At 33.0% G+C, this 27,527-nt stretch overlaps 2 protein-coding genes and 1 long non-coding RNA gene across 3 annotated transcripts; all 3 read right to left on the reverse strand.

Annotated features, from left to right (window-relative positions):
• Positions 1–6,940: 6,940 nt before the first annotated feature.
• Positions 6,941–7,602, reverse strand: LOC142529235 (uncharacterized). The gene has a single exon (XM_075634742.1). It carries the CDS (start codon positions 7,517–7,519, stop codon positions 7,130–7,132), a length of 390 nt encoding a protein of 129 aa, XP_075490857.1. The 5' UTR covers positions 7,520–7,602; the 3' UTR covers positions 6,941–7,129.
• Positions 7,603–11,863: 4,261 nt separating this feature from the next.
• Positions 11,864–12,932, reverse strand: LOC142556500 (protein RKD3-like). The gene is made up of 3 exons (XM_075667954.1): positions 12,868–12,932; positions 12,143–12,713; positions 11,864–12,028 (listed from the first exon to the last, which is right to left on the reverse strand). Exons 1-3 carry the CDS (start codon positions 12,930–12,932, stop codon positions 11,864–11,866), a joined length of 801 nt encoding a protein of 266 aa, XP_075524069.1.
• Positions 12,933–15,934: 3,002 nt separating this feature from the next.
• On the reverse strand, positions 15,935–17,774 carry LOC142516708 (uncharacterized). Its single transcript, XR_012812493.1, has 3 exons — positions 16,580–17,774; positions 16,320–16,419; positions 15,935–16,068 (listed from the first exon to the last, which is right to left on the reverse strand). It is a non-coding gene; the product is annotated as an uncharacterized LOC142516708 (long non-coding RNA).
• Positions 17,775–27,527: the final 9,753 nt, after the last annotated feature.

Raw genomic sequence — 27,527 nt, forward strand, 5'->3', positions numbered from 1 at the left:
TTATGCTAAGAGTATTACTTTTTATTGTGAATATCGATAGGCTTGACCCGTCTCACGGATAAAGATTCTTAAGACCGTCTTACAAGTGACCTACTCAATATTTGTCTAATTTTGTGAAGGAGTTATGATATTCGATTTAAATGTTATTCGAATCGATATCGATATAATCTAAAAGAAAAGTATCTCCTCGTTGAGATTGATCGACACTTATCTTCGATAAGATATATCGTCAAGATACTACTATCAATTGAGAAAAAAATAGTTAATATTTGATGCATATGGTATCGGAGCCGGGTAAACTTTATGATTATGTAAATGATATATCTTTAAATAGCAACTTATAAAATTAATAAAGCAAAAAAAAAAAAAATTTAAAGTAAGTAATCTGGATGTGCCAATTCTTTAATTATAAAATTTTAGTGTATGTGTGGCCCACAAATCACCTGCAAAAAATTCTCTGTGAAAAATCATGTTCGAGTCGAGCAAATGAGAGTGTGATGTATTGCCAACGTGTGCATCTATCTTCTGCTAAATATTAGTTCCTATTGAAATTGATCGTCTTCAATAAATTAATAATTATAGATCGAAATTTATTATTTAGTTTATCAATATATTTAACAAATCTATATACTTATTTAGATTTGTTCGGATCAATGTCATTTGAATTTCATTAATCACATAATATGTTTTCATTCGGATCAAATCGATCTTACCAAATTCAACATCAAGAAACTTTGATTGAAAACAATTTTGTGTATCAGTTAATTTTTTTCAACTTAAAATGCTACTTTAAAGGAGAAAAAAAAATGACTAATGGTTTAGAATAAAAAATCTCCTGTGAGACGGTCTCGCGTATCTTTATTCGTGAGATAAGTTAATCATGTTCATATTTACAATAAAAAATAATATTTTTTAAAAAAATTTTAATATAGTCATAATTCGATAAATAATTAAAGTAAAATTAAAGTAAAGGAGTACATTCGAAGTCATAAGGGATTTATTTGTCTATGTATAGTTCCATTCGATCTTTTAGGTCCCGTTTTCACCTCGACGGTTATGCGATGATACCCTTAAAAGCCTATACGCGATGGATAAACTCATGTAACCATGTCATTTTTGCTTTGCTCGAACATAACAAAATTTCTTTCCAAAAGAAAGTAAATTGTTAAGTTCACAAAACAAAAAATATTTTTTACGAGATATAAATCGAAATTTTTATTTATTTGTTCAAAAATTGATCATAGATCAATTCTCCTTTTGATTTGGGATTATTGATTATGCCCCTAATTCTAAGCTTCATGTTACTCTTGCCAAGTGACATAAGTCACTTAAATAAAATATATGTATCATAAAAGTAGTCATAATTTAATCAGCCAAAATTAGACGTTAATACAATAACTTTTCTTCTTTTTCACTTTAGTTATTATTATTTGTCGTATTGCATCCGATATTGTATCGCCGACATGATATCTGATGTTGCTAATATATAATCTTATTTTGAACCACTCAAACTTAGAGGATGAAAATGGTTGTTTTTCTTAAAATAACCCATCATTTTTTAAGTAATACTTTTTCTTCACTTTAGTTTGTATTGTCATGAAACATTAAAATATTAAATTATCATTTATAAGCTTTCACTTTATTTTGTACACACAAGTACTGATTGCGCCAGCAATCTTCTCATACATACAGAAGTTCTTGTAAAATTTGATAATACACAATTTTTACAAAAATGGAAACTTCAATTAAAAGTTTTGTCGCGTGCAACTTTAGGACATAATTTATTATACATATATTGCTCCAACTTTTTAGTGCTTTTCCGATCCTGCCTGAAAATTGCAAAAGATTTTGTTTCTTTTTGCAAATCGTTATATAATGAAGCCTCTATCTTTTCTGCTGTTATAAGGTCCACTCCCAAAAATTACAATTTTACTTTAGTATAGTTGTCTTTGATTTATAATTTTGGTCATCTGTATGTTCGAATTTGAGTCTTAAATTTATTTCTTTCAATTCCAATCTTGGTCTTTTTTCATCGGGAGTTCTATTATCGTAATATATACGTCAACATTACGTTAACGTCATATTGAAAAAAGATAAAAATTGAAAAATAAAAAAATAAAGATAACAAACTAAGATTGACATTAGACAAAATAGATAAATATCTCAAAGAAAGAAAGGATCAATTTTTACAATATGATTTGTGTCATAGATATATATTTAACAAACAAAATATTATACATACAACATATCAATTTCACATGGAATATTAATCACCTCGGGATTTTACCCAATTTTCATGTCTATATTAAAAAAATTGAAACAACATATTTTGAAATGAGCAAAAACTTATGTGAGACAGTCTCACAGGTCGTATTTTGTGAGACAGATATCTTATTTGGATCATCCATGAAAAATTATTACTTTTTATGCTAAGAGTATTACTTTTTATTATGAATATCAGTAGTGTTGACCCGTTCACAGATAAAGATTCGTGAGACTGTCTCACAAGAGACCTAGTCTTTGAAATGAAACATCCCTAAGATTTTAACCCTTACACAATAAGGTGGCTTCGTCTATAATTTTTGGTTAATTCTCCTCCTATAATATTGAAAAGACCCGATTTTTGGATCCCAAATAAATTGACGACTCTCGTAGAAATCAGCTTATATATATAACATGTATTTAGCACGAAATCTTATGCTACAATTAGTATTTTATCATGTTCCATTACTTATTCTCAATACCACATGTACGCAAAATATTAAAAATTATCAGCATTTCATTTTGTCGAATCAAATCACAATCTTTAAATTAAAAAAAACTATTAAGAGATGCACTATTCTTAAAAAAAAAATATTCTGTTATTTATCGTGGTTGCGACATAATTTCTTCTCACGTATTCATATAAATTAGATTATATATCAATTGAAATAGATAGCTGAAAGAGATGTTTGACAATTTCAACTTAAAATCGCGTCTCAAACTTAAGACATTTACGACAATAAACTATTAAAAAAATGGACAATTTTTTATTAAAAATAATGTGTTGCCTCTGTCATAGGACCAACCGCAGTGGGAATACAATGCAGTATATCAGAGTCCATTTGTAACTCAATGGGCATCCAACACGTCAATAGAATGATGGGAAAAGCCCCACACTAAAAGAAGAAAAGTATGACCACTCCCTACAATAAGCAAATAATGCGCTTCTGATAAATTTCCCAAATGATTGAATTTACAGACTTTATTATTGTTATTTTTTAAAGTTGTATATTATCTTTTAGCCGTATCTCTACTGTCCACATTTTTTATATTTGTATCTGAGATTATTTAAAAACTTGAACTGTTCTTGAATCTTGCCTTGGTGTAACCAACGTTTAGATTGGGTGACCATGACCAGATTGAGGGGGGTGGCATTTTGTCTTTTATTTGGAGACTGGTGGACTTGGATTACTTGTCCCAATCTGATTGTTACACATTCCACTTAAGTTTTGAACTTCATGCTAAGTTCGTTAGGATTCACAACTTTTTTCTCTATCTTTTCTTGTTCGGAGTAAAGCCAATGTTCCAATCATAATCGACATTGGTTGAGACCACGCGGTGTAAACAAATCGAACTCGAGTTAAACGTATGGTTCATGTTTAATCATGATTATCGAATTCACGATGAATTTGTATCGGACTAATAACTACAGATTAATCGATTCTATTACTGAATAATTTTTTTTAAAAAAATCTCAAATATTGACTTTGTAATTAGCAATGTTTTATCTCCACCCCTTTCAACTAACAGTATGGATTTTGAGATTTTATGTAAACAAAATGTACTCATGCAGATATTAAATTTATTTGTTTTCTTTTCTTAGTTTCTTGCAACATCTTTAGGTAGTGTTTGATTTGAATGATATCATCAGATCAGATATTATTTTTTCCTTAGGAACAACGTAAGTTTGATTGGAATGGTAGAACCTAACATAAATGCATATCCAAGATTTTTTTTCCTCGGAAGGCTTCACGTAAATCTCTTTCAAATTTGTCAATGGTCTGAATGCCGCTCCTAAAAAATAAAAAGAGGGAAAAAAAATTAACTTGAATATTCATGAACCATTATTAAACACTTGCTAATATGATATTTTTCATTCTTCTGCTAAAAACAATGGAGGGTTGAGTTCAACCTACCCTTAGATTACATTGGATAGATAGATGAATTTGAAGAATTTCAAGTCCAATAACAAATTCATTGATTTGTTTTGGTAAACATGAGTTTCAAATCCAAACTAGTTATTTTTCGAGTCATTGTAGATTTTTCCCTCGTTAAAATCAAGATTTAAAATATAAAAGCAAGAATCCGGACCTAACCAAACTCTGTCTCTCACATTAAGAAAGCATGAAAAAGAAGATATTCGACGAAAGGAAACTCAATTTCCCCAAACCATATCATACACTAGCTTTTGACACGGTTACAGAACTCCACGTCTCTAAGCATTTAGGAGTGTCAGCATCCACGAGATTATTGGCTTTCTCCAAAAAATAACATGGCTGGATCCTATCATACACATTAGAAACGAAATAAATGAATTACCAGGGGAACCGGAAAACGAATTCACATAGTTCTTTCTCAGGTAACCCTGAAAAGATAGCGCGCTTTACCTTGTAAACAAGAGTAATGTTCTTGACAAATGGTATATACATCAAATGCTAAGAATGTGATAGTAGTTTCCAATAACGTCAGCAAAATGGAACTTGTAATGCCTAATTTTTCATTCATGGAGTTTTACTAATGCTCAACAGCTCAAGCCAAAATACCCGTTAAACTCAATTTACATATGCTGCATCCAACAAATAGCAACTTGCAAGTGCCATAATCGATGATACCATGCAATTCCTTCATGAATAGCTCCAGACAAGAATCAAATATCCACCATGTTCAAAATAATCATAAAAAATGCCAGAACAGTTACAAACAGATATGTTACAATATCCTCAATCCTTACAAAAGATTCACAGCTGTAGCGCACACTGAATCGAACTGGCTACATCTGTGATCCAACTCTGTAAATAGAATGTGTTTAGGCACACATCTAAACGATCAACCATAGCTGCACCTAGTCTATGCAAATTCCTTGTGCCTTTTAGCAGCTGCCTCTTAAAGGCACAAGACAGACATAACTTAAACGTAATGATTGTAAATCCCTAAATCCAATGTGAAATGGTGTTATGAGATGATCATTCACATTTACTTGTACGCTTGTGAATATTTACTTTGTTGCTGTTCTATAATCTGCAAAGTACAAATAAGATGCTTTGAATTAGAATTTTCTATGTTTATCCACCGTCTGTATCATTATATCCCTCTACTCTAACACAAGCTTCTATGTGTCTTTGAGGTCTACTTGGAATCTCAAAATCTGTTTTTGTAAAGTAAATTTATCTTAGTAAATAGAAACACGTGTAAAACACATTTGATGTTCCAAATCACCTGAGGCCCGAGTATAGAAATATGACGGTAAAATAACTGGGTACAGCGTATGATAAACAAGGTCAGATACATATCATCATATGACATGAACCATTATATGAAATAATTGCCACATCAATCCAATTATCCATGCAGATAAACTTACATGAGTCGTCATTCCCAATAGCAATCTACCAGTCTTAACCTAAAACTATAGGTTGTTACCAGATATATACTAGGAACATATTCTCCACTAAGAGGTGTATAAGATTTCCCGCTTCAGTGATAAATGGTGACATAATATGTAACAATCCATGTTCGACGAATGTCCTCACTGTACCAAGACTGATCTTTTCAGCATGTTTATGTTCTCACTCACACGTCCTAAGAAACTTCTCAGGGCCACCCATCCTAGAATTGCTCAATCTTATATGACGAGCTCCCGAAAAAAACACGCTCCTTCTTGATATGAATACTTATTAAATATTTTAAACCCTCATCAACTGCAAAGTTTTTTACCTGAACAGTTTTGGAATCTATCTGGTGTGAAATCTGTTTATTCACGTTCTTTTCGCCTTGAAGCCTGTCAGAGCTGCTCATTGTACGTGCAACCTCATAGCACCGGTGATCACCCTCGACCTCTTAAGCCCCGTGTGTCACATGCCCATCAACTTTCGCTTGGTTGGACCCCGAACCACATCGTACCAGGAGATGTTGGCTCTGACACCATTATGTAATGCCCCAAATTCGATGATTGTCCCCACTGTACTACTCACACGTACCTAAGAAAGTGCTCAGGGAGTTTAGAGTTACCCATCCCAACATTGCCCGAAGTTAACTTCGGAGTTCTTATGTGATGAGCTTCCGAAAAAAAGATGAATAATTTTTATATGACAAGTATCTATCAAATCTCAACACAGTCCTGTACCTAAACGGTTTTGGAATCATGTCATTTCGATTTGAGATCAGTTCATTCATGTTCCCTTAGCCGAGAAGGCTCTTTGCAACTTCATGGCGCCGGTAATTACCCTTCCTCTTAAACCTCTGCTGTCACGTAATAATTTCTATACAACCGGTAATTACCCTTCCTCTTAAACCTCTGCTGTCACGTAATAATTTCTATACAAGATTTGCTTGCGCCTATACTTTCATGAGTTTTGATAATTTCAAAATGAAATCTACAAACAATTTGTATTCCTTACAAGCCAAACAAATTCCTCGTGTTTGTGCATAGTCGGAAATACTAGACTAGACAAAAAATAGGAGCTCGTAACATCCGATGCGTTCCAATCTACGAATCACCTCTGAAAACCATCAATACAATAACCAGTTAAACCAAGCCCACGAAATACAGTTCTAGCAAGATGGGAATTCGTTGTTTCCATCTCAACCAAACAACATAAAGCATATTCAAATACTAGATTTTGCAGATATCAGACATCCAAACATTAGAAAAAGTTGATGAAAATCAGGACCAGAAACAAAAATTAAAGGTGGCAATGTAAATATTAAAAAAAGGATTGCGCAAGAAGTAAAACACAGAATTACAGTACAGGAACAAGATCCAGATTAGCTAAAGAGATCTTTATAACAATCCAAACATTAAAGTGAATTATTTTCGTAGTAATGATAAAAGATACCAACAACAGGTCCATAGACACCAGAAAATCCATTACTGAGACTTGAGCTTCTCGATCCGCTTATTCAACTGATCGATCTTAACCACCAGACCCGTAACAGAGTACAGGAGCCAGTAGAAAATAAGCGCCGAAGCGATCAAAATCGCGTTGCGCTGAGACTTCATGGCGGATTTCTGGTGGCGGAGGTGCTCGGATGGGGAGCACGACTCGGATTCGCAACTGGGTCGGGTCTCGTACTTCCAGTAGATGTCCATAAGAAGGAACAGACAGAAGGGAACGATGGAGAGGAACGGCTTCAGCAGGCTCCGAGTCACGCTGATCAGGCCCTTGCGAAGCGCGTCCAGACCCGGAACCGTCAACAGGAGGAGCATGATTGCTTCCGCCGCCGCAGCATAGCTCAGAACAACCCATTCCAAAGCCATTTGACGGTGATGAATCGAGAGAAAAAAAGGATGTTTCCAAGGAATTGTGAAGAAGATTCGAGCGTGTGTGAGAATATGGGTGGGGAGAAGTAGTAGGTTAAGAAAAGAATCCCTGAACGGGCCTGGGCCTATTGGGCCTGTATCTGTATCTTAGGCTTGGAGACTGATTTTGGTGACATGCCTTTCTTGATGAGCATCGGTTACCGATTGAATCGAATTTTTTCGATCAAATCGAACCAACTAATTTTTTTTATTAAAAAAATCGATTATTTCGATTCATATCATAATTAACCAAATAAAGAATAATTCAATTTTTTGTTAATCAAATAGAAACATGCAAAATTTTCATTGAAACCAAATAAGATTAAAAATCTATTATTTTTTACAGCATTATACTATGATGATGAGTATATATAGAAAATTAAATTTTATTTAAAAAAATGGATATTTTAAATTTGGTTTCCAAGGAATTATGAAGAAGATTAGGGAGAAGTAAGTTTTTTGGGGGTGGATAGTCCAATTGGATCTTGTTGACAACAACTAATTATTGGATATTGTATAGTTTACAAGTAATGTTCACGAGTATGTCGTCTACGAGATAATCGATCTATATCTGTGAGAATGATTGACTCAGTTCATATTTAAAATAAAAAATAATATTTTTTAAATAAAAAAATATTTTGATTGTAATCTCTTATTATTTTTTTTTTTTGGATATCTTAATCTGTAAAGTGGAAGGACTCGAACTCAAGTCGTATAAGAGAAAAACACGATGAGACCATAGAAGCTAATGGTCGATCTCAAATTTCCTCCAAATTGGGTCCCTATAGTTTGGGGAGTCAAAATCTTACGTGTCACTCATTCGTTATCCATACAAATGGAACTTATATTGAAAATCGAATTTAATATTTTTCTAAAAAAAAATTATTCGATATAACCAATTTTTTTATCGGGTTGAATGGAATAATCAAGAAGAGTAGGAGAACTTATTTATTAAAGAGAAGTAACTGGAATAGACCTATCGTGGCTGTTATTGGTTGGATATCTAAATCAAGTAAGTACCACTTAGGCGTCACAGATCATATGATTAATTTTTACCTATAACATTCAATTTATGTCATAATTACACAATTTAGTTAAAAATATTTTAAAAAATTATGTTACATGTACAATGATGTTAAGAACATAGCCCAATTTTTCTCTTTTGGGGTTCAATGTATTTAATTAAAGATGGCACATGATATATATACACACACACATATATATATGCACTTAGCCCAATTTTTCTCTTTTTGACACAAACTTTATTACTTTGTATGTTAATAATATTATTTTTATTATAAATGTGTGCAAAGTTGACTCATTTCACGGTTAAATATATGTGAGACCGTCTCACAATACACATATTCTTATCTGAATTGAGGTTTTCCCTAAACATTATGATTATAAATTTTCTATCAAAATAGAAAATTTTAGGAAAAGGCTAGAGGTGGCTAGAAATTTAAAGGATTCATTTTTTTAATTGTTGTATTAGATTTTTGAACAAGTAAAATCTTAGAAGATAAGCTTTTTAACTACAAGAAACGACGGATATTTCCGGCAGTTTCAAAAACCGTTGTAATAAATTAAATAGCTTGGGAAGAATGGCAAGAAAGAATTGGAGCGTATAATATAATTCGAAAATTATAGATAACGAAAATTCAACTTAGATCTTCACCAAAAAAATCAGAATCAACTTCTTGTTTGACTTTCAAAATATCTTCTGGAATATTTCATCACCTACATAAAAAGATGTAAATTTATTAACAAGAAAATGAACATCATAAAACAAAAAATAAAGTGTACCAATAATTCATGTTTTTCATCAATGCAAGGAAACAAACCTAAGAAACAATCGGGTATAAGCCCATATTGAGGTGTTTTCCAATTTATAAGCCTATATTGAGGTGTTTTTCATCAATGCAAGGAAACGGTATGGATACTTTTCCTTTTTGAATTTTGGAATGAGAATCGTAGAAGTATAAGCCTATATTGAGGTGTTTTCCAATTTATTAGCCCATATGTTTTTTTAAGCCCATATCGTAGAAGTACAAGTCTTCCGGTCATTATAAGCCCATATGTATTTTTTAAAAACAATCGGGTACCCGATCGGGTAATTCGGGTACCGATTCAATATCCGAACCCGACCCGACTAAAATATAGTCGGGTTCGGGTAATACCCGAACCCGACTATTTACCCTATTTTATCCGAAAGTTGCACCCGATCGGGTTTCGGGTAGGGTGGAACCCGAAAAACCCGACCCGATTGCCCACCCCTAGTCGAGACCGAGAAAAATAATAATTTAGAGAGACTATTAATTTATCGATTATTAATTTACCGATTTCTTAATAAAATAAGTAATTATGCTACATAATTTCTTATATCTATTAGTTTTCTCTCACGCATCGTCTCATTCTATTAGCCAAACGACATCATATCAGGCTTAGTAATATAGTAAGAGATAATAATTCATATATAAGATTTACATTTATGATTTGATAATATTAAACTTACGTAATATGTATCCAATCTCGTGAACATCTCTCTTATTATTACATGATTTTGCTAATACCATGCACGCACAATGGAAAGTTGGCAAGAATCTGTTGCCAATTACGTCCTATATGTGCAAAATCAGCTAAAAAGATGAAATATCATTTCGTGAATTACTTTCCATATTTTTTAAAATAAAAAACAAATTGTATTTGCTAATTTAAAACAGCAAATGCTTCTACATATATAAATATATATATATGAACATCTGACAAACAATTTATGAACACTGAAATTTCCCCTGAGAGAATACAAAAATGAAAAACTTTCGATTTTTGCAGTTGATTCTCATCTTTGCGGTCATGTTTTTCGTAGGTTCGAATTTTTTTTCCTCTTTATTTGTAAAAATAAAAATAAAAATGTTGATTAGATATGGATTATTATTAATCTTTGGAACATGTGGTTGGATCCTTTTGTTTGCAGGCGATAATCGTATTTACGTGCGAGGGGAACCTCCCTGTGACTATCAATCCTATTACATTGGTCCTTGCGATTCTGGAAACCCAAAACAGAACGATAACTGCAACAGATTTTGTCGCGAAAGGGAAACAACACAAAAACTTCTATTAGGCGGATATCCTACTCGACCTGACTCAGAAAAAAAATATTATTTTTTATACTAAAAATATTGATTTTCACTACAAATATGTATGAGGTCTACGCGTTGAAAGTAGTATTATTTTTTATGACACAATTTTGTGGCGCTCACGATAAAAAAAAAAAATTGGCAAAAATTGAAAAATATATTACTGTAACTCAATTGACAACATATATCATATATGTGTTGAAAAATAATCGTATGAGATTATGTATTTAATTATATGAGTTCATGAATTTATAACTTTTAAAGTAGAACCCAATTAAATGATATACTTGAGCTACATTTCATCGAGTTTGGACCATCAAGTTTAAATATAGAGATTAAGGGAAGTTTATAATTTTTCAATTACAAATAAGGGTTGAAGTCCCCAATTCATATATAACTCTTGAATTATATCGACATCCCGTCATTATAAAATTCTTGAAGAATCCATGTTAATCCGATAGATTTCAAACGTTTGTATCTCCATCAAACATATATCGTTATGGATTTATGTACGCGTTAGTTATATTGTTATTTATTACGTTGATTAGATATGAAAGATTCTGGATTTGGATTTATGTTTAACTCTCATTTTATTTGTTAACAATACGACCAAAATTGCAAATATTAAAGCAGAATACGAAAACTTCAATTATTTTCTTTTTATAGTATTTAATTTATCTGTTATTAATTTTTCACATCAACCACATTTGGTTTGAATGATGTGATTATTGAATGATTAGTAAACTAAAAATAAAAAATAATAATAATAGATAAAGATGTGTATTATATGGTAATAAAATATGTAATGTTTGGTTTGATTTTATTGAATAAGATTAAACAAGGAGGGTTTGATATTATATCCAAAATATCATTGGAAATTGTTCAGCTTGCTTTTTTTTAAGGTGTACCAATATTTTTTAAAAGTTTTCAAATCATTTTGAGATTATTAATTTATATTGTTTCGTGGCTTCTTTTTTTTCACATTAATATTATCTGTAAAAATCTCAGTGTGAATTTGAAATAAGAAAATTAAGTGAAAAAATGTTCCCGAATTGATATCTGTAATTTAATAGATAATATTCTGAAAATAAGTCGTTCTTCATTTTCTGCAAGTAATTAAATCTCTAAATAAGATCACTAAAAACAATTTCCAAAATAAAATATGTCAAATTAGAGCAGATTGGTGCAATGATCTTCTCTTCTTGTAATTTGCCTTGAAACAAGCTTGCCTTAGTTTCTTGGTTCTCTCGGTTAACTCCATTTCTGGCACTTCGTGTATCATTCTTTTATGATTCTCTAGCAGCTCTATCTCTTCACTCAAACCCAATTCCTATATATACACACAAAAATATATAACTAAATTAAAATCAAATAATCGAGATATTTATTTTTTACATTATTTTCTATAAATAAAATTAAATATTTGGATTGTAAAAATACTTACCTTGACATTATGGATAAGGGATTTCAAACTCTTGATCTTTCTATGCGGCCATCGCATAATGTTCAGCTCTCGACATCTCTTCTTCAGAATCGTCAACCCGACGTTCAGTTCCTTCGCTGCCCTAGTTATCGGAATATCAAAGTACTTCTGGATGTCATCCAACTCCAACGTCGAAGACTTGTACCTCCCATGTTTGACAACTTCCACGGCCTGGTATCCAGTTGGCGGATTCGGCGCCGGATCTTCACTTACGACAGCTAGAATATTGGAACTATGGGATTTGTTCTTCTTGTCCATGTTCTCGTAAGAAGTAATATGATCATTGGACTCGAATTGATTAAAATTCATGTTACCATCGGACATGTCGAAAGTATTGAAATAATTGAAATTAAAATCGAGATCCCACGAGGCTAAATCACTCGAAAAATCTTGAAAATCATTTAGCTTAATCTGAACATTAGAATTGTGATAATTAAATGGATGAGCCAATGAATATGGCTCTAATAATTCGTCCAAACCTAGTATACCGAAGTTATCTCCTTCATGGTGAGGATATCCATAATCCCATATCCTAGCAAAACAACAAGAAAACTATTAGTACAAATCTTCTTTCACTTCCCAAACATTAATCCAAAAACTTAGGGTTTAATGAGCAAACTTTTATTTCAATAATCTATAATTCAAACAAATAGAATACAAGATTGTCGAGTTGGTAATTTCCTTACCCGAGAGGCGCTTGCTCCTCCGTCGAATATTCCAATTTCGGGATGCTGGTTTCTCTTGAAACCATTGCATAAAGCCAGAAAAAATAGGAACTAGATTAAGTTTATATTATATTATTATTATTATATAAGAAACTGGAGAATGAACGAAGATTTAAATTTGGTGCACACGATTATGGGAGTTACGGAGGAGTTCATTATTATATATAAGTATAATTATTGAGGGAATTAATGGTGAATTTTAATTAGAGAACGATAACCAATATTACAACATGCATGGGGGAGAACTGATTTTGATGTATTAATTAATATCTATCATGTTAATAATCACGTACCAGAAAACATAAAACGTACGTACTTTAATACACGTAATTATTAAATGTATGTACTCATTAATTGATTTTTGAGGAGAGATACAATGAATTATGATTATTACATTTCAATAAAATCTATATATTTTATGCCAAATTTATAATATTATATAATATTTTAATTAATAATTTTCATGTTTTATATCATTAAAAAAAAAAGATGTCCTCGTAAATCAGGAGTATTTTTTTTTTGAATTTGACTTTTATTCTTTATCCATTGGTTTTTGGGAAAATTCAAGCAATTGTGGTTAATTTTACATCACAAAGTGGTCAAACTGACCCAAAAAACAAAATCTTTGCGTAGATTTTTGGCACTATTTTCTAAATATAAGATAGATTTCAATGTACCTTTTGTTTGTTTTTATTTTATTAATTTATCATATTAATTATAATTAATGATTAATAACTTGTGTAAAAAATATTTTCAGATCGAATTGGCCGCCATATCTGTTTTATTTATTATTTGTTCATTATTCAGTATTATACTCACGGTTCAATAAAAAAGACAAACAATAATTTATACTTTATACTAACCACGTGTTATTTGCATATATATGATATTTTTTGTGTTATTTATAATTTAATAATTTTTTGTGATAATCTTTTATATTAAGACTGTGTTTGGTAGCATTGATTAGGTTGTGATTGATTTTTAATCTGCTGTTTGTCTGGTTTTTTAGACACTAGGATAACTACATACTTTGAATAATATAACTGTTCATTCAAGAAAACAACGCATAACAATCCCAAGTTGGGCCACGGTATTAATAATCTTGTCTGCTACTTTATTGCATACATAACTTGTAGTGACCAATTTTGCCTTTGCCCTACAAAACTCATTCGACATTCACCCAGCCTTTTCCATAGTTGAATCTCAAATATTCCGTAGCGACGCCTATTTCAGGTATGCATTCTGTGTATTTCAGAAGTGTGATTTGGTATGCGATTTTCAATTTTGGTTTTAATCAATTTCAGATCTCATTACTTACTATCCGACGGTCGGAGACAAAAATATATTTGTTTGTGGAGCAAAACTCTTAATGTGTTATCAACGGTTCCATTTGAAAAACATCTTGCCTCTTTCTGTTTAATTCTTGTGTTGAAGCTTGATTTATATGTTTTTTTTTTCTTTTGAGATTTAATCGCAAGATGGATGTTAAACGTATAAACTTTCTTCTCCTTGTGGTGGTGCACCATCTTCTCTGACAAAATTTTCTGTCGTTATGCCTTTTATTTCGAAAACATCGGAGGATGTTGCAAAATCGACATCGACTCCCTCGTAGAGAATCCGTGTCTTACTCGATGACCAATCGAACTCATGCTCAATTGAGCCATCTGCATAGGATTATTGATGCTGGAGATATTCAATGCATTGAGGATGAGTTTCAACGCCTTCGGAAGGTTGTGTTATATGTTACGTAACATAGGTGGTTTAGGTGATTCTAGATACGTCAGCGTGGAGGAGAAAGTAGCCATGTTTTTGACTATCTTGGCGCATCATAAAAAAAACCGAGTCACTTGACATGATTATATGCGTAGTGGTCAAACAATCAGTGCTCATTTTCATGAAGTGATGCGATCAATTTTGAGGTTACACCCAATTCTTCTTGTGAAGCCTATTGCGGTAGACGAAAACTGTACGAACGACAATTGGAAATGGTTCCTGGTATTCGTCCGTATTTTTGTCTTGTATTTTGTTTAACAATTTGACCTTGTAATTTTCAGACTCATATAGCTTTAACATGTGTTTTTGATCCCTGTTAGGGGTGTCTTGGTGCTTTAGATGGAACCCATATTGCAGTACATGTCCCTTCATGAGATAAAGGACGGTACATGAATAGAAAAGGTGTTATTACGGTGAACTTGGGTGTATGCGACTGCAATATGAACTTTGTTTATGCTATGACTAGGTGGGAGGGATCCGCTGCAGATGCTCGAGTTCTAAGAGATGCATTGACGCGAGATAAGTCTTTCGAAGTTCCAAGAGGTTACAAAATAAAACCAAGTAGATTTATGACATTAACAAGCATATGAACGAAGAATGTATTTAAAAGACCCAAAAATGAGCAATTTGTATGCACAACTACTAGTATTAAATACTTTCTTACCAAAGGTATCCAGTGATTTGACCTCCACAGCTTGTCAGTTGCCATAAGATTTTGGAATAATTTTCAGTACATCACTTGGCGGTGAGCAGATACAAGACAATAAATGAAGGTGTAGAACAAGACAGTAGGTTTGGATATTTAAAGGAGTAGTGGACAGTTATAAGACATTAAATTAAATAAAGGCACAGACCATATGAACCTACAAACAAATATTTTTTTTTTGCAATAAAGGAACAAAGTAAAGAAACAAATTAACTTGAAATTAAAAAACAAGCAAGGAGAAAAAGGAATTAAACACCTGATAAACATAAGGATTCAGTACAATAAAATTACACAAACTTAACCTAGTAGGTGGATCATCAGTAGTCATTCTATTCATTTTGATGCAATTCATGTTGTATCTCTTCTCATAACTTATCCATTTTGGAACAGAGATTGCGAATCTCAGAAGCTAGCTCTGATTGAGCCTTCAAACAGTCAGACAATTTTTCAGAATGTTTTACTTTCCCACCAAACGATCCCGTAGAAGTAGAACTCGAACAATTTTATTGTTCATTCGATTGGGGTTCCTGTGGTGGTTTGTGCTGAAAAGCCTCATGAGCCTCTTTTCTAGTATCGTAGCCTTTGTAACATGCGCCAGGAAATCGATAAACTTGGGCGTGTGCATCTGACCACTTTTAAAAAATGCCAACTTTTCTTCCAACGAAAACAACATATGTTTTTGTCTGCGATTGCAATTGAAAGTGTTTCAAACACATTTATTTTACTGTTATAATACCTTATTTAACCAAATATGTTTGAAGCTCTGTCTGAATTATTAAATCAATGCGTCCAGAAAACGGAACAAAAACCAAATTCAACATAAAACAGCCGCTATTCCAGAACACGAAAGTTGTTTACGTAAACAGATTAAAATCATAGATGTAGTTGAATATCGAGTATCTAACTGATAAATTGAGGTGTAAAAAAACATCACCATCGTATTTCGGAGGACAACACACAAATAAATGTTGATATACTCGAATTTGAGATAGAGTCAGTACACCAATGTGTCCACGAAGAGCCGAGCGACGAACCTAGCTCCAGAACGATGGTAGTTTACAGAATACAGGAAAAAAAAAAGAAAATAGATTAACGCATAACACAAATCGCCGTAAAGTAAAAAACACAAGAACACTGAAATTCGTACCACAAAGACCAATTGAAAAACCAGATAAGAAGAAATCTTTAACGTACCAGCTCATTCTTAGCAGATCTGGTGTGGAGAAATCTTGTGGTAGGTTCTGTTGACAATAAGCTTGAAGCCTAAGAGACGATATGTATTTGGAGAAAGCAAATCTATGAAAGTGAGCTCCAGGGTTCTACCAGAAGTATATATTAAACGGTTAGAAGGGGTAATGTGGTAATTTCTCGGGGTAATCACAAATTTCTAATCACCACATAAAACATACCAAACAACATAACAAATTTATCTCATCTTTTCATTATCCTTACTTTATCACTAGAACTTGGTAAGTATTATTAATCTCATCACACGTACCAAACACAGCCTAAGAATGATATAATCATTTTAAAAATTCAAAAGTTTGAATAACGATTAAAAATAATAACTGTAAAATTTTGAGAAATGGATATGTAAGGATAAGGGAATGCATAAATTTGCTAAAATAGAGTATTTTTATAATTTTAAAAGGGTATTGTTTGTATTTAAAAAAAATTATCATGTCACCAATAAGCAAACTTTATAATATAATATAGATAACAAAGATAGGCGCACGCGCAGTACTCTTCGACAATCTTGCCAAGCGTGGACTGCATGAATGTGAATATATATATATATACATGAATCGTAATGGCCGAGTCTATTTGCTGAACTTTGTGAGAAGAGGAACATTGAAGATCTTCACCGGAGCTGCAACTTTCTCCGCCTGAAGAACAAGATAGAATAAAAAAAAACTTTTTATCAAAGGGAAAACACATCACACCCCGATGCATACATCCACATAATTATTCAGATACGCGGCTTCTGTTTTTACGGTTTCAGCGATTCCATCGTCGTGAAGGATCAAGGCCGAATAGGAGCAGGATAGCTCTGCAACCGCCATTGTTATCTTTGATTACGCATACGGCTTCCATATTCGTGAAGGATCAAGGCCGTATACGGCTTCCGCGCACCTGCGCAAGCCTGGAAGATACATAAAGTTCATTGCAATCTCTTGATCCGACAGGTTGAGATGGAGAGTAGAGTTAATCCACATAATAAATTCAGATCTTCCGACGAAATACGATGAATACATCATTCCGACATTCGTCGCCATTTTTTTATTCCAAGTTTAGATGGTTTGAAAATGGAAATGGAGACTAGTGAGTGTTTTGTTAGTCTTGTGATCCAAAAATGGGAGAGGAATTGGGAAGCCGACGGGAAGGCATTGGGAAAAATTGAGATCAATAGTTTTTTAATTTGTGGGAAAATGTTAAAAAAGAGAAGCGTTTTATTAATCATATTACTTCGCCATTTAAAAATTAAAATAAAATTTTAATTTTTAACCTCATTACTTCATCAGATGATATTTGTAAAATATTACTTGAAATCTATAATGAAATCGGTTTTTTAAGTCTAAATTGATTTATTACTTCGTCAGTTCTGTAACTGAAGTATATTACTATATATCACTTCGAAATTATAAACCGTGAAGTAAATAATGACGAAGTATATTATCAAAAGTTTACTAATGACATGTTATGCAGAATGTTTCGTGAGGACATTCTCACACATATTTTGGCATTTCGAATAGCTTTCGAGGTGGCTAACTCGTTCCGGGACCTCTTTAGCTGGATCGTCGAACAAGGACGCGATGATGGAGTGGATGGATGGATGGATGGAAAAGAAACATGAAGGTTTTTGAAAGTAACATAAAATAAAAGAGATGGCATATCTATTATTGGAGCTCAATTTTTGAACTTCTTCTTTTCTCACAAAAGCTAATTAACCAAAGGAAAAAAAAAATGAAACGTATGTACAACTTCAATAGGATAAATAGGGCATAACATTTATATAAAAAAATGAAATTTACAAATAGAGTTCCTAAATTTATAGAAATTGATCTGATAAAGTTTTTTGACATTCTCTAAATTTGATGATCCACTTACCTAATTTATTCCCTTTCATCGGATTGGTCGATAGTGTTATTCCCTTTCATCGGATTGGTCGATTGTGGAACATTTGGATTTCCACAATATGGTCCGAGGAAGACAGTGGGAGGTGATTAGATCTTTTGGAGGAAGAGAAATAGATCATAGATTTGGATTGGCCAATTTAAAGGCAGAATTAGTCTTGTGATATCATATCCTCAAATTCGTCAATTCAAATACACCATTGTCCTCGTCGATTACTTTATCGAGTCGAATTATACAAGTTTAGACATCGTTTTGACACATGAGAAACAAAAATGATCGAACCGGAAAATCACTCGAACAATAGGGATGAGAAATTGAATATTATCGCATATAAGCTAACAATTCCTAAAGCAATAAAAAAAAATGGAGGAGTGAGGACGGAGGAAGGAGAGTTTTTAATTCGAAATATATTTAAATTTAAAATTATTAGACCGAGTTTGATGCCTATTTTTTTTGCATTAGTAACTTCCATTCATTCACTTCTAATTTGCAGAGAAGGAACTAGACGATTTTGTTAAGGTGGGAACGATTTTGCTAAGGTGGGAACGATTTTGTTTTTCCAAACAGTTATTAATTACAAAAATTTAAAATACAAATACGGTGCTTAATATTTATATTTACTAATAAAAAAATACAAGTATTGTGCTTATTATTTACTAATAAACTAATATTAATAACAATATTTAACTTGTTTGAAACTCATAAATAATGAAATCAATGTTAAATATTTGAGTAATCTCCTTTTCAACATCATATATTTAGCTTTAAAGTTCACGGAATAAAAATAATAATGAAAGAAAGATGTCACCTCACGGGTTTTTTAAAATCAAAATTCCACAATCTGCGCGCGCGCGCACACAGAGCAAAGAAATAAGAAGAAATCCGAAATTGTTTGAGAAGACATTTGGGAATTTTGGATTTGGGAGGAAAAGAACGATATTTTGGGTCAAGTAATACGGTTATATAAATTTTTTGGGAGAAGATTTGTTTTTATATCTTACAATTTAATATTTTTATATAAAAAACTTTATAATAATAATTTAAAAAAGTGGGGGGCGGCTCAAAAATCTTTGCACTTACCCCCACCTAACCTCTTTTCACACACACACACACACACACACACTATTTGTATAATTAACAAAATAAAATAATTATAGAAAAAAGTGTGGGTAGCTAAAAAATCTTGCCCCTTCACACACAGACACACACATATACGGAACAAATTACGTGGAGCACACCAGTGTAACTTCAATCTTTCGAATCGTACATCAATCATATTGTCATGTGTTGATCACTCTCGTAACATGAGCAATTATTTTACATCAAGAATATGCTTTCTAATAATTGTACTCTTGATACCTGGTGGTATATCGTATCGTATTGAAAAATGAATACCGTATATCGTATCGAAAATTATGATATTAAAAATTTTTATTTTGATTATACCAAATGTTGCGGTATACTGAGATTTCGGATGTGGCATTGATATATACAGTTTTATATTGAAAAATATTTTATATTTTTTTTAAAAAATTGAACTTTATTGTTTAAAGATATTATATATATTAATTTATATATATTGTTTCGATAGTTCAGTATATAACGAAAATTTTCAAATTACATATTGCTATCGTAATGAAAATTTCGGTATTGATATCATACCGTACCGAAAATTCGGTATTTTTCGATACGGAGCTGAGTATATAAAAAGTTCGACATTTTTTTCCACTTTTACTCCTTGATATTCATGGACATCGAATATATGATCTTGTCTCTGTTACCCATTACACAAGTATGATATTTTAAATCATACGACATAAAATTTCACATGTCGATCATTCTCCTAACATGAACAATTATTACATCCCAACATGTCTGTTCAGGAACGTCGAATAACTATGAATGAATTGTATATTGTTCGAGTTAAGTTATATCATAAATTTCAACAATGATATAGCATAAATACGTAAGATACAAACACACATCATCAAAATATCATATATTATATTTTGTTTCCATCGAATAAGAAAATTTTCTTATTAAGCCGAACACCATATCAAATAGAAATTTTTTCAATTTTCTATATACAAATTTTCTATATGATTTTGGTCATCTATATACAAATTTCAATCTCAATATGTTTTCTTTGGTTTTTTTTTCAAGTTCGGTCCGTTTTCTGATTTGACAGTGTGACACCAACATAATGCTGATTTGGCAATTACAAAACATAAAACATGAGACAAAAAATATAATTTTTCCAAAGTTGTAAATAATAAACTTAACCCAATATCCAGAGATTTCAATTAGGGGTGTCGGCTGACTAATTAAAACCATCCAAAACACGGGGAAAAAAACCAACCTTTCTTTTGGCCTTTTTCCTTGCATAATCTTTATTTCAAATAAAGAAACAGAATCCGAAGATGAACTACATTCGGGTTTCCACGTGTCACCCACCTTCTACACTAAAGTTTAGGTAAAATGTCAATTTGCTTCACCAACAATTGAAACATATTTCCTAATTTAAATGCAAATTTAGATTATATATATATATTCAAGATAGTTCAAATGTTTTTCTGAAAAACAAATAACCTTTAGTAGATTTTCCATGATGGAAAACTTTAATTAATTATCCTTTTAACAATGCTTTGTTTACTTTTTTCACAACATCCTATTGTATAAATCAATTGAAATAAAAAAAATAAAAAATATATTTGGGTAAAATATTTACGTGGGCTATTATTTCTACATTGAAAAATTCAGGGTTTGACGAATTCTCTGTCCCCTAAAATTGAAAGATTTTTTCTTCCAAATAAAAACAGAAAGTTTGTGAAACGAATTTATTTTATTTTTGTTTTTATCATAATTTTCTAAAGAAAACATACAATAACACAAACAAAAACTATGATGTTTCGTTATCACTTGAGATCGAATCGAGCCTTCTTCCTGTTAGAGATTTTTATGTACGGTGAGTCATCTAAATATACATTTTATACTCGTTTGCATACGCAAATTGTATTAAAATTTAAAATATTTTTATTTTGTGTGTCCAAAATGTTTGGTCTTGCATTTGATCATTTTATTTGATATGGTACAAATTTTTTAATGCTTAATACAATTACAAGAATATATTAATGTTATCTTGCTTTCATTCAATTACCACAAAATATATTAATTTTTTGAAAAATAATAATATTCTGTTTGGTGAAGTCTTTTTCCTTTTCCTAAAATACGTACCCGCATTGTTCTTAAAGTTCCACTCTTATTTTAAAAAGAGTATAAATTAAAAATTATTTATAATAATAATAATAATAATAAATTATTATTATATGTTGTAATTTGCGTGTAAAACATTCATGTGACAAAATCCAACCTTGGATTCCTTTCCCTTGGCAAAGTCAGCCACGAGCAGCAAATATCTCAACATGACAACAAACCCACCTCGTATCTGTTTGTTGATTTATTGTTTTATTTCACATAAATATTTTTATTATTATTATTTTTAAAAAGTGCACCTAATCAGTATTTATAAGTCGAAAACTGTCCTAAATTTTTTTTAAAAAAATTTATTATTCATTTATACAATATTATTAAGCGAGACATCCTTAAATTAACTATTATCTTTAAAATATGCCAAAAGTTTCCCAAAATACCCATTTCCTAATACCAAGTTTTTATCAGAAATAAAATAAAATAAATTCTCAAACAAAAATATTGAAATAATTTTAACATAAAAAGTTATTACGTGAAGCTATTGAATCTCTCGAACCGAGAGTTCTTTGATATATTGAATGTAATCTGGAAAATAAACGAATGAATACAAAAGCTATTTTCTTGTATATTAATAGCTCTAATACTAATAACCGCTTTCTAACTAATTGCTAATTGCTTACTAACTTACTTACTGCTAACTGATATATTTGATACACCCCCCTCAAGATGTGCCATAAATGTTAGTGATGGACATCTTGGAGAGTAAAGTGGATAATGTGGGAGACGACAATGGCTTTGTGAACATGTCCGCGAGTTGAGAATTCGATCTAACTGGCAGTAACTTGATAGATCCATCTAGGATTCGTCCTCGAATAAAGTGACAATCGATTTCTATATGCTTTGTTCGTTCGTGAAACACTGGATTAGTGGCAATGTGTATTGCCGACTGACTGTCACAGAACAAGATTGCTGGTGACGGTGGCGAAATGTGAAAATCACGAAGCAATTGAATAAGCCACGAGATTTCACTGGTGGTGCTAGCCAATGCTCTGTATTCAGCTTCGGTAGAAGACCTGGAAACGGTGGCTTGCTTCTTTGCCTTCCAGGAGATTAAAGCATCACCAAGAAAGATACAAAATCCTGTGACTGACTTCCTCGTGTCAGGACAGGCGGCCCAATCAGCGTCAGAGAAGGCTCTCAGCTGAGTGGAAGATGAAGTTGGGAAGAAAATGCCTTGACCAGGGGCTGATTTTAGGTAGCGCAAAATGTGATGCACAGCATGTAAATGAGTCGTGCGAGGCTTAGCAACATATTGACTAAGCTTGTGAACCGCAAATGTAATGTCTGGCCGTGATAGTGTGAGATAGAGAAGCCGTCCAATGAGCCTACGGTATTGTGAAATATCCTCTAGTAGCTCACCATCAGTATTGTTTAGCCGAAGTCGTGGTTCCATTGGTGTGGAAACTAGCTTACTGGCCAAAAATCCTGTGTCCTCTAATAGCTTTAAGGCATAATGTCGTTGTGATAGACAAATGCCGTGCTGTGACCGAGCGATTTCAAGACCAAGAAAGTACTTTAACTGAACCCAAATCCTTGAGTTTAAAATGTTCTTGGAGAAGCACCTTTAATGAGTGAATGATACTTGAGGATGGACCTGTAATTATGATGTCATCTACGTATACAAGAAGTGCCACAAAAGAGTGGCCTGTGCCTTTGGTGAACAGAGTGTGATCAGATTGAGATTGTGTGAATCCAGATTGAAGCAGCGCCGTAGAAAACTTAGAGTACCACTGCCTAGAAGCTTGACGAAGACCGTAAATTGATTTGTGAAGCTTACATACAAGTTTTTGGGATGAATCGGTATGTGAAACTTGTGTATTGTAGCCAAGTGGCAAATCCATGTAAACTTCCTCCAACAAATCACCATTGAGAAATGCGTTGTTCACATCCAATTGGGCAATTTTCCAACTCTGACTTGCAGCTAGTGCTAACAACACTTTGACGGTTGCTAGCTTTGCCACAGGGGAAAAAGTTTCAAAGAAGTCAATACCTTCCTGTTGTGTATATCCTTTGGCTACAAGGCGAGCCTTGTGTCTGTTAATCAACCCGTTAGATGCGTATTTAATCTTAAAAACCCATCGACAACCGATGGAATGTTTGCCATGTGGTAATGGGACAACTAACCATGTGTGATTAGACTCCATAGCTTCTAGTTCATCACGCATGGCTGCTCGCCACTGAGGAAAACCGACAGCTTGATGAAAGAATTGTGGCTCAAATTGTGAAGACACATTGAGGACAAGATTGCGATAAGAATGAGACAAAGATTCATAAGAAAGGCAAGAGCTCAAGGGATATACAGCTTCAGAGGTGATAGAACTGCTGGACTGCATTAGGTTGCTGGACTGCATCAGATTGCAATGATAATCACGAAGATATGATGGAGGCTGTGTGTTTCTGGATGAAGTTCGAAGAGGAACTGACACTGGTTGAGTAGTAGCTTGATCCATGGGCGAAGAATGATTGATGGACTCAAGTAATTGTGGATCCTCGACCATGGAAGGAACCAAGGTGTCGAGATTTGATGTATCATGAGACAATGGCAGAACCACATCATCAAATGGATCAATGTTGATATTTGTGTTAGTGGACAGAAAAGGGAATGTGGTTTCATGAAATATAACATCCCGGGAAATAAAAATTTCATGACTTTTGATATCAAGTAACTTGTACCCTTTAATACCAGCAGGATATCCTAAGAAAACACAAGCCCGAGCACGAGGTGATAGCTTGTCCCGATGAGCAGCCAGAGTAGAAGCAAAAGCTAAACAACCAAAATTTCTTAAAGATGAGTAGTCAAACGACTTCTGATATAGTAGTTCATAGGGAGACTTGTTTTGATTTGTGGGAGATGGTACCCGATTGATTAAGTAAGTTGCTGTCATGATACATTCGCCCCATAGATTAACCCCCACATGGGACTGAAATAATAGAGCTCGAGCAACATTTAATAGATGTTGATGCTTCCTTTCGACTACGGAATTTTGTTGAGGTGTTTGTACACACGAAAACTGATGTATGATGCCTCTTTCAAGAAATAATTCGGTAAACTCAAGCTCTTTTGCATTATCAGTGCGAAATGCTTTAATTTTCTTGAGAAATTGAGTTTCAACCATAATGCAAAACTTTGAGACAACCTTGAGTGCATCTGACTTGTATTGAAGGAGAAATATCCATGTAAACCGTGTGCAGTCATCCACCAAGGTTAAGAAATATCTTTGATTATGTATGGTTGGAACATTATATGGACCCCAAATATCACAATGCACAAGATCAAAGGAAGAAGCAGCTATATTATGGTGTGATATAAACGCAAGTCTCTTTTGTTTTGCTAATGGACAAATGTAGCAAGATTTACATCTATCTAAATTTTGCATATTACACAGTAATTGATCTTTTAGTGTATTCATGACATTAACCGAAGGATGCCCAAGCCGGCTATGCCACATTTCAGCTGATATTTGATTGACAGAACAATGTTGATGGATTGAATTTGTATCAAGCACATAGAGCCCTTCTAGTTTCCTACCCTTGCCAATCGTCTTCGTCGTTAATGCTTCCTGAATAACGAATGAATCATGATAAAAGGTGATCATTGATTTGGCAGTAGCAAGGAGTGCACTGACAGATAAAAGATTGAACTTGAAATCTGGTACAAACATAACGTCCTTAAGAATGAGACCTTCACCAAGTTCAATATCACCACAAAACTTAACCTCAATGGTTGTGTGATTGGGTAGGGTAATTATGGAACCACCAGCTGGTTTGAGTGAATTAAACCAGTACGCATGGGAACATATGTGTCGGGATGCTCCGGAATCAATAATCCAATATGATGAAGAGACTAAATCATTAGGAGCATATGTAGATAAACATATACCTGTGGTGGGAGCATTGCTTGGCTCATTGGGGTGACTGTGCTTCTGATCAACCGAAGAAAGATGTTGGTCAAACATTAGCTTTAACTGATTTAATTGCTTTGTGTTGAAACTCTGAAACAAATTCTGATTTGGACCATCATCTGTACTAGCAGAGGAATTGTGTGAATCAGACACTTGATTTGCATTGAACACATTTGGCCGATTAATGGTGTTTCCTCTGAACTTGAATCCTGGTGGGTACCCATGGATTTTATAACATGTGTCTATTGTATGTCCATTGATGTTGCACTTAGTACAGAATGGCCTTTCTCGAACGAACCTCGAGGGCCCTCGTTCATGAGACTGTCGTTGTGGCCGATCAGTTTTGAGAGCAAATGCCATGTCCCCTGCATGATTATGGACTGAAGGATGTGAGCCAATTGCTCTCTGACGTTCTTCTTGAACAACCAGCGAGAACACACGATTGATGGGAGGAAGGGGATCAAGTATTAAAATTTGACTGCGAATTTGAGCAAAAGATTCATTAAGACCCATGAGAAAAGTCATGACGTAATCCATCTGGGAGTATGCATCCATTTTCCTAACTCCTTCACAAGTGCATCTTCCACAACTACAAAGTGGACGAAAGTTATTCAATTCTTCCCAAATCGCTTTAAGTTTCGTGAAATAGACACTCACGGATTGTTGTTCTTGACGCAGATTGATTAAATCACGCCTTAATTGAAAAATTCTTGGTCCATTACTTTGCTGAAATCTTTCTTTGAGATCTTCCCAAATGTGTGCAGCAGACTCCGAGAAAAGAATACTTGCCGAAATATCTTTAGATACCGAATTCAGAATCCAAGATATTACAATATTATTGTTTCTAGTCCAGAAATTGAGAAGATTTGAATCTACCTCAGGAGGCTTGACGATCGTTCCATCAACGAAACCGAACTTGTTCTTGACTGAAAGCGCAATCTTCATTGCTCTACTCCAGGACGGGTAATTGTCTCCGGTAAGCGATTGTGATACCAGTGTGAGCCCTGGATTATCCGAGTGATGCAGGAAGTAGGGACTCAGGGGATCATCAATGGCGGATGAAGCATGCGTGCGAGGAACTTCAGATGTGTTTCCGGGAGCCATCGAATCGTTAGCTCAAGAATTTGGGACGATATGAAAGAAATTGAAGGATTTATGCGGAAGCTCTGATACCATATTACGTGAAGCTATTGAATCTCTCGAACCGAGAGTTCTTTGATATATTGAATGTAATCTGGAAAATAAACGAATGAATACAAAAGCTATTTTTCTTGTATATTAGTAGCTCTAATACTAATATCGCTTTCTAACTAATTGCTAATTGCTTACTAACTTACTTACTGCTAACTGATATATTTGATCAAAGTAATGTTTTTTCATTAATCGGATCGTGTTGACGACCTCTATCACAAAATTAGTTCCTGAGCGTCTCATAAGAGTTTTTGTAAATATTTTTTGAGCATTTGCAGTAAACCTTATACAAAAATTTTTATGTGATCGTCTCACAGATTAATTTTGTACGATGGATATCCTACCTGACTTAACTCGACATATCATTTAATTTGTCAAAATTATATATTAGTCATATAATTTTATCGTTTTGTTGATTTTTAATCTTATTTCATTTGAGTGCATGTGCATTCTGACACCAAAAAATAAGCTAAATTATTGGATTCGAATATAGTGTTGGGTATTACTTTTATGCTAACATTTCATCAACCAAAAATATGATCTGATATTGAAAAATGTCAATATGATACTGAAAAATTGATTAATTTAAGTTTTTCATAAAAAAACAATAAATTTAGATTTTAATAAAAAGGTTGGCTTTGATA

Source organism: Primulina tabacum, chromosome 1 (genome assembly GCF_025594145.1).
Source record: "Primulina tabacum isolate GXHZ01 chromosome 1, ASM2559414v2, whole genome shotgun sequence".
Classification (NCBI taxonomy): Eukaryota; Viridiplantae; Streptophyta; class Magnoliopsida; order Lamiales; family Gesneriaceae; genus Primulina; species Primulina tabacum.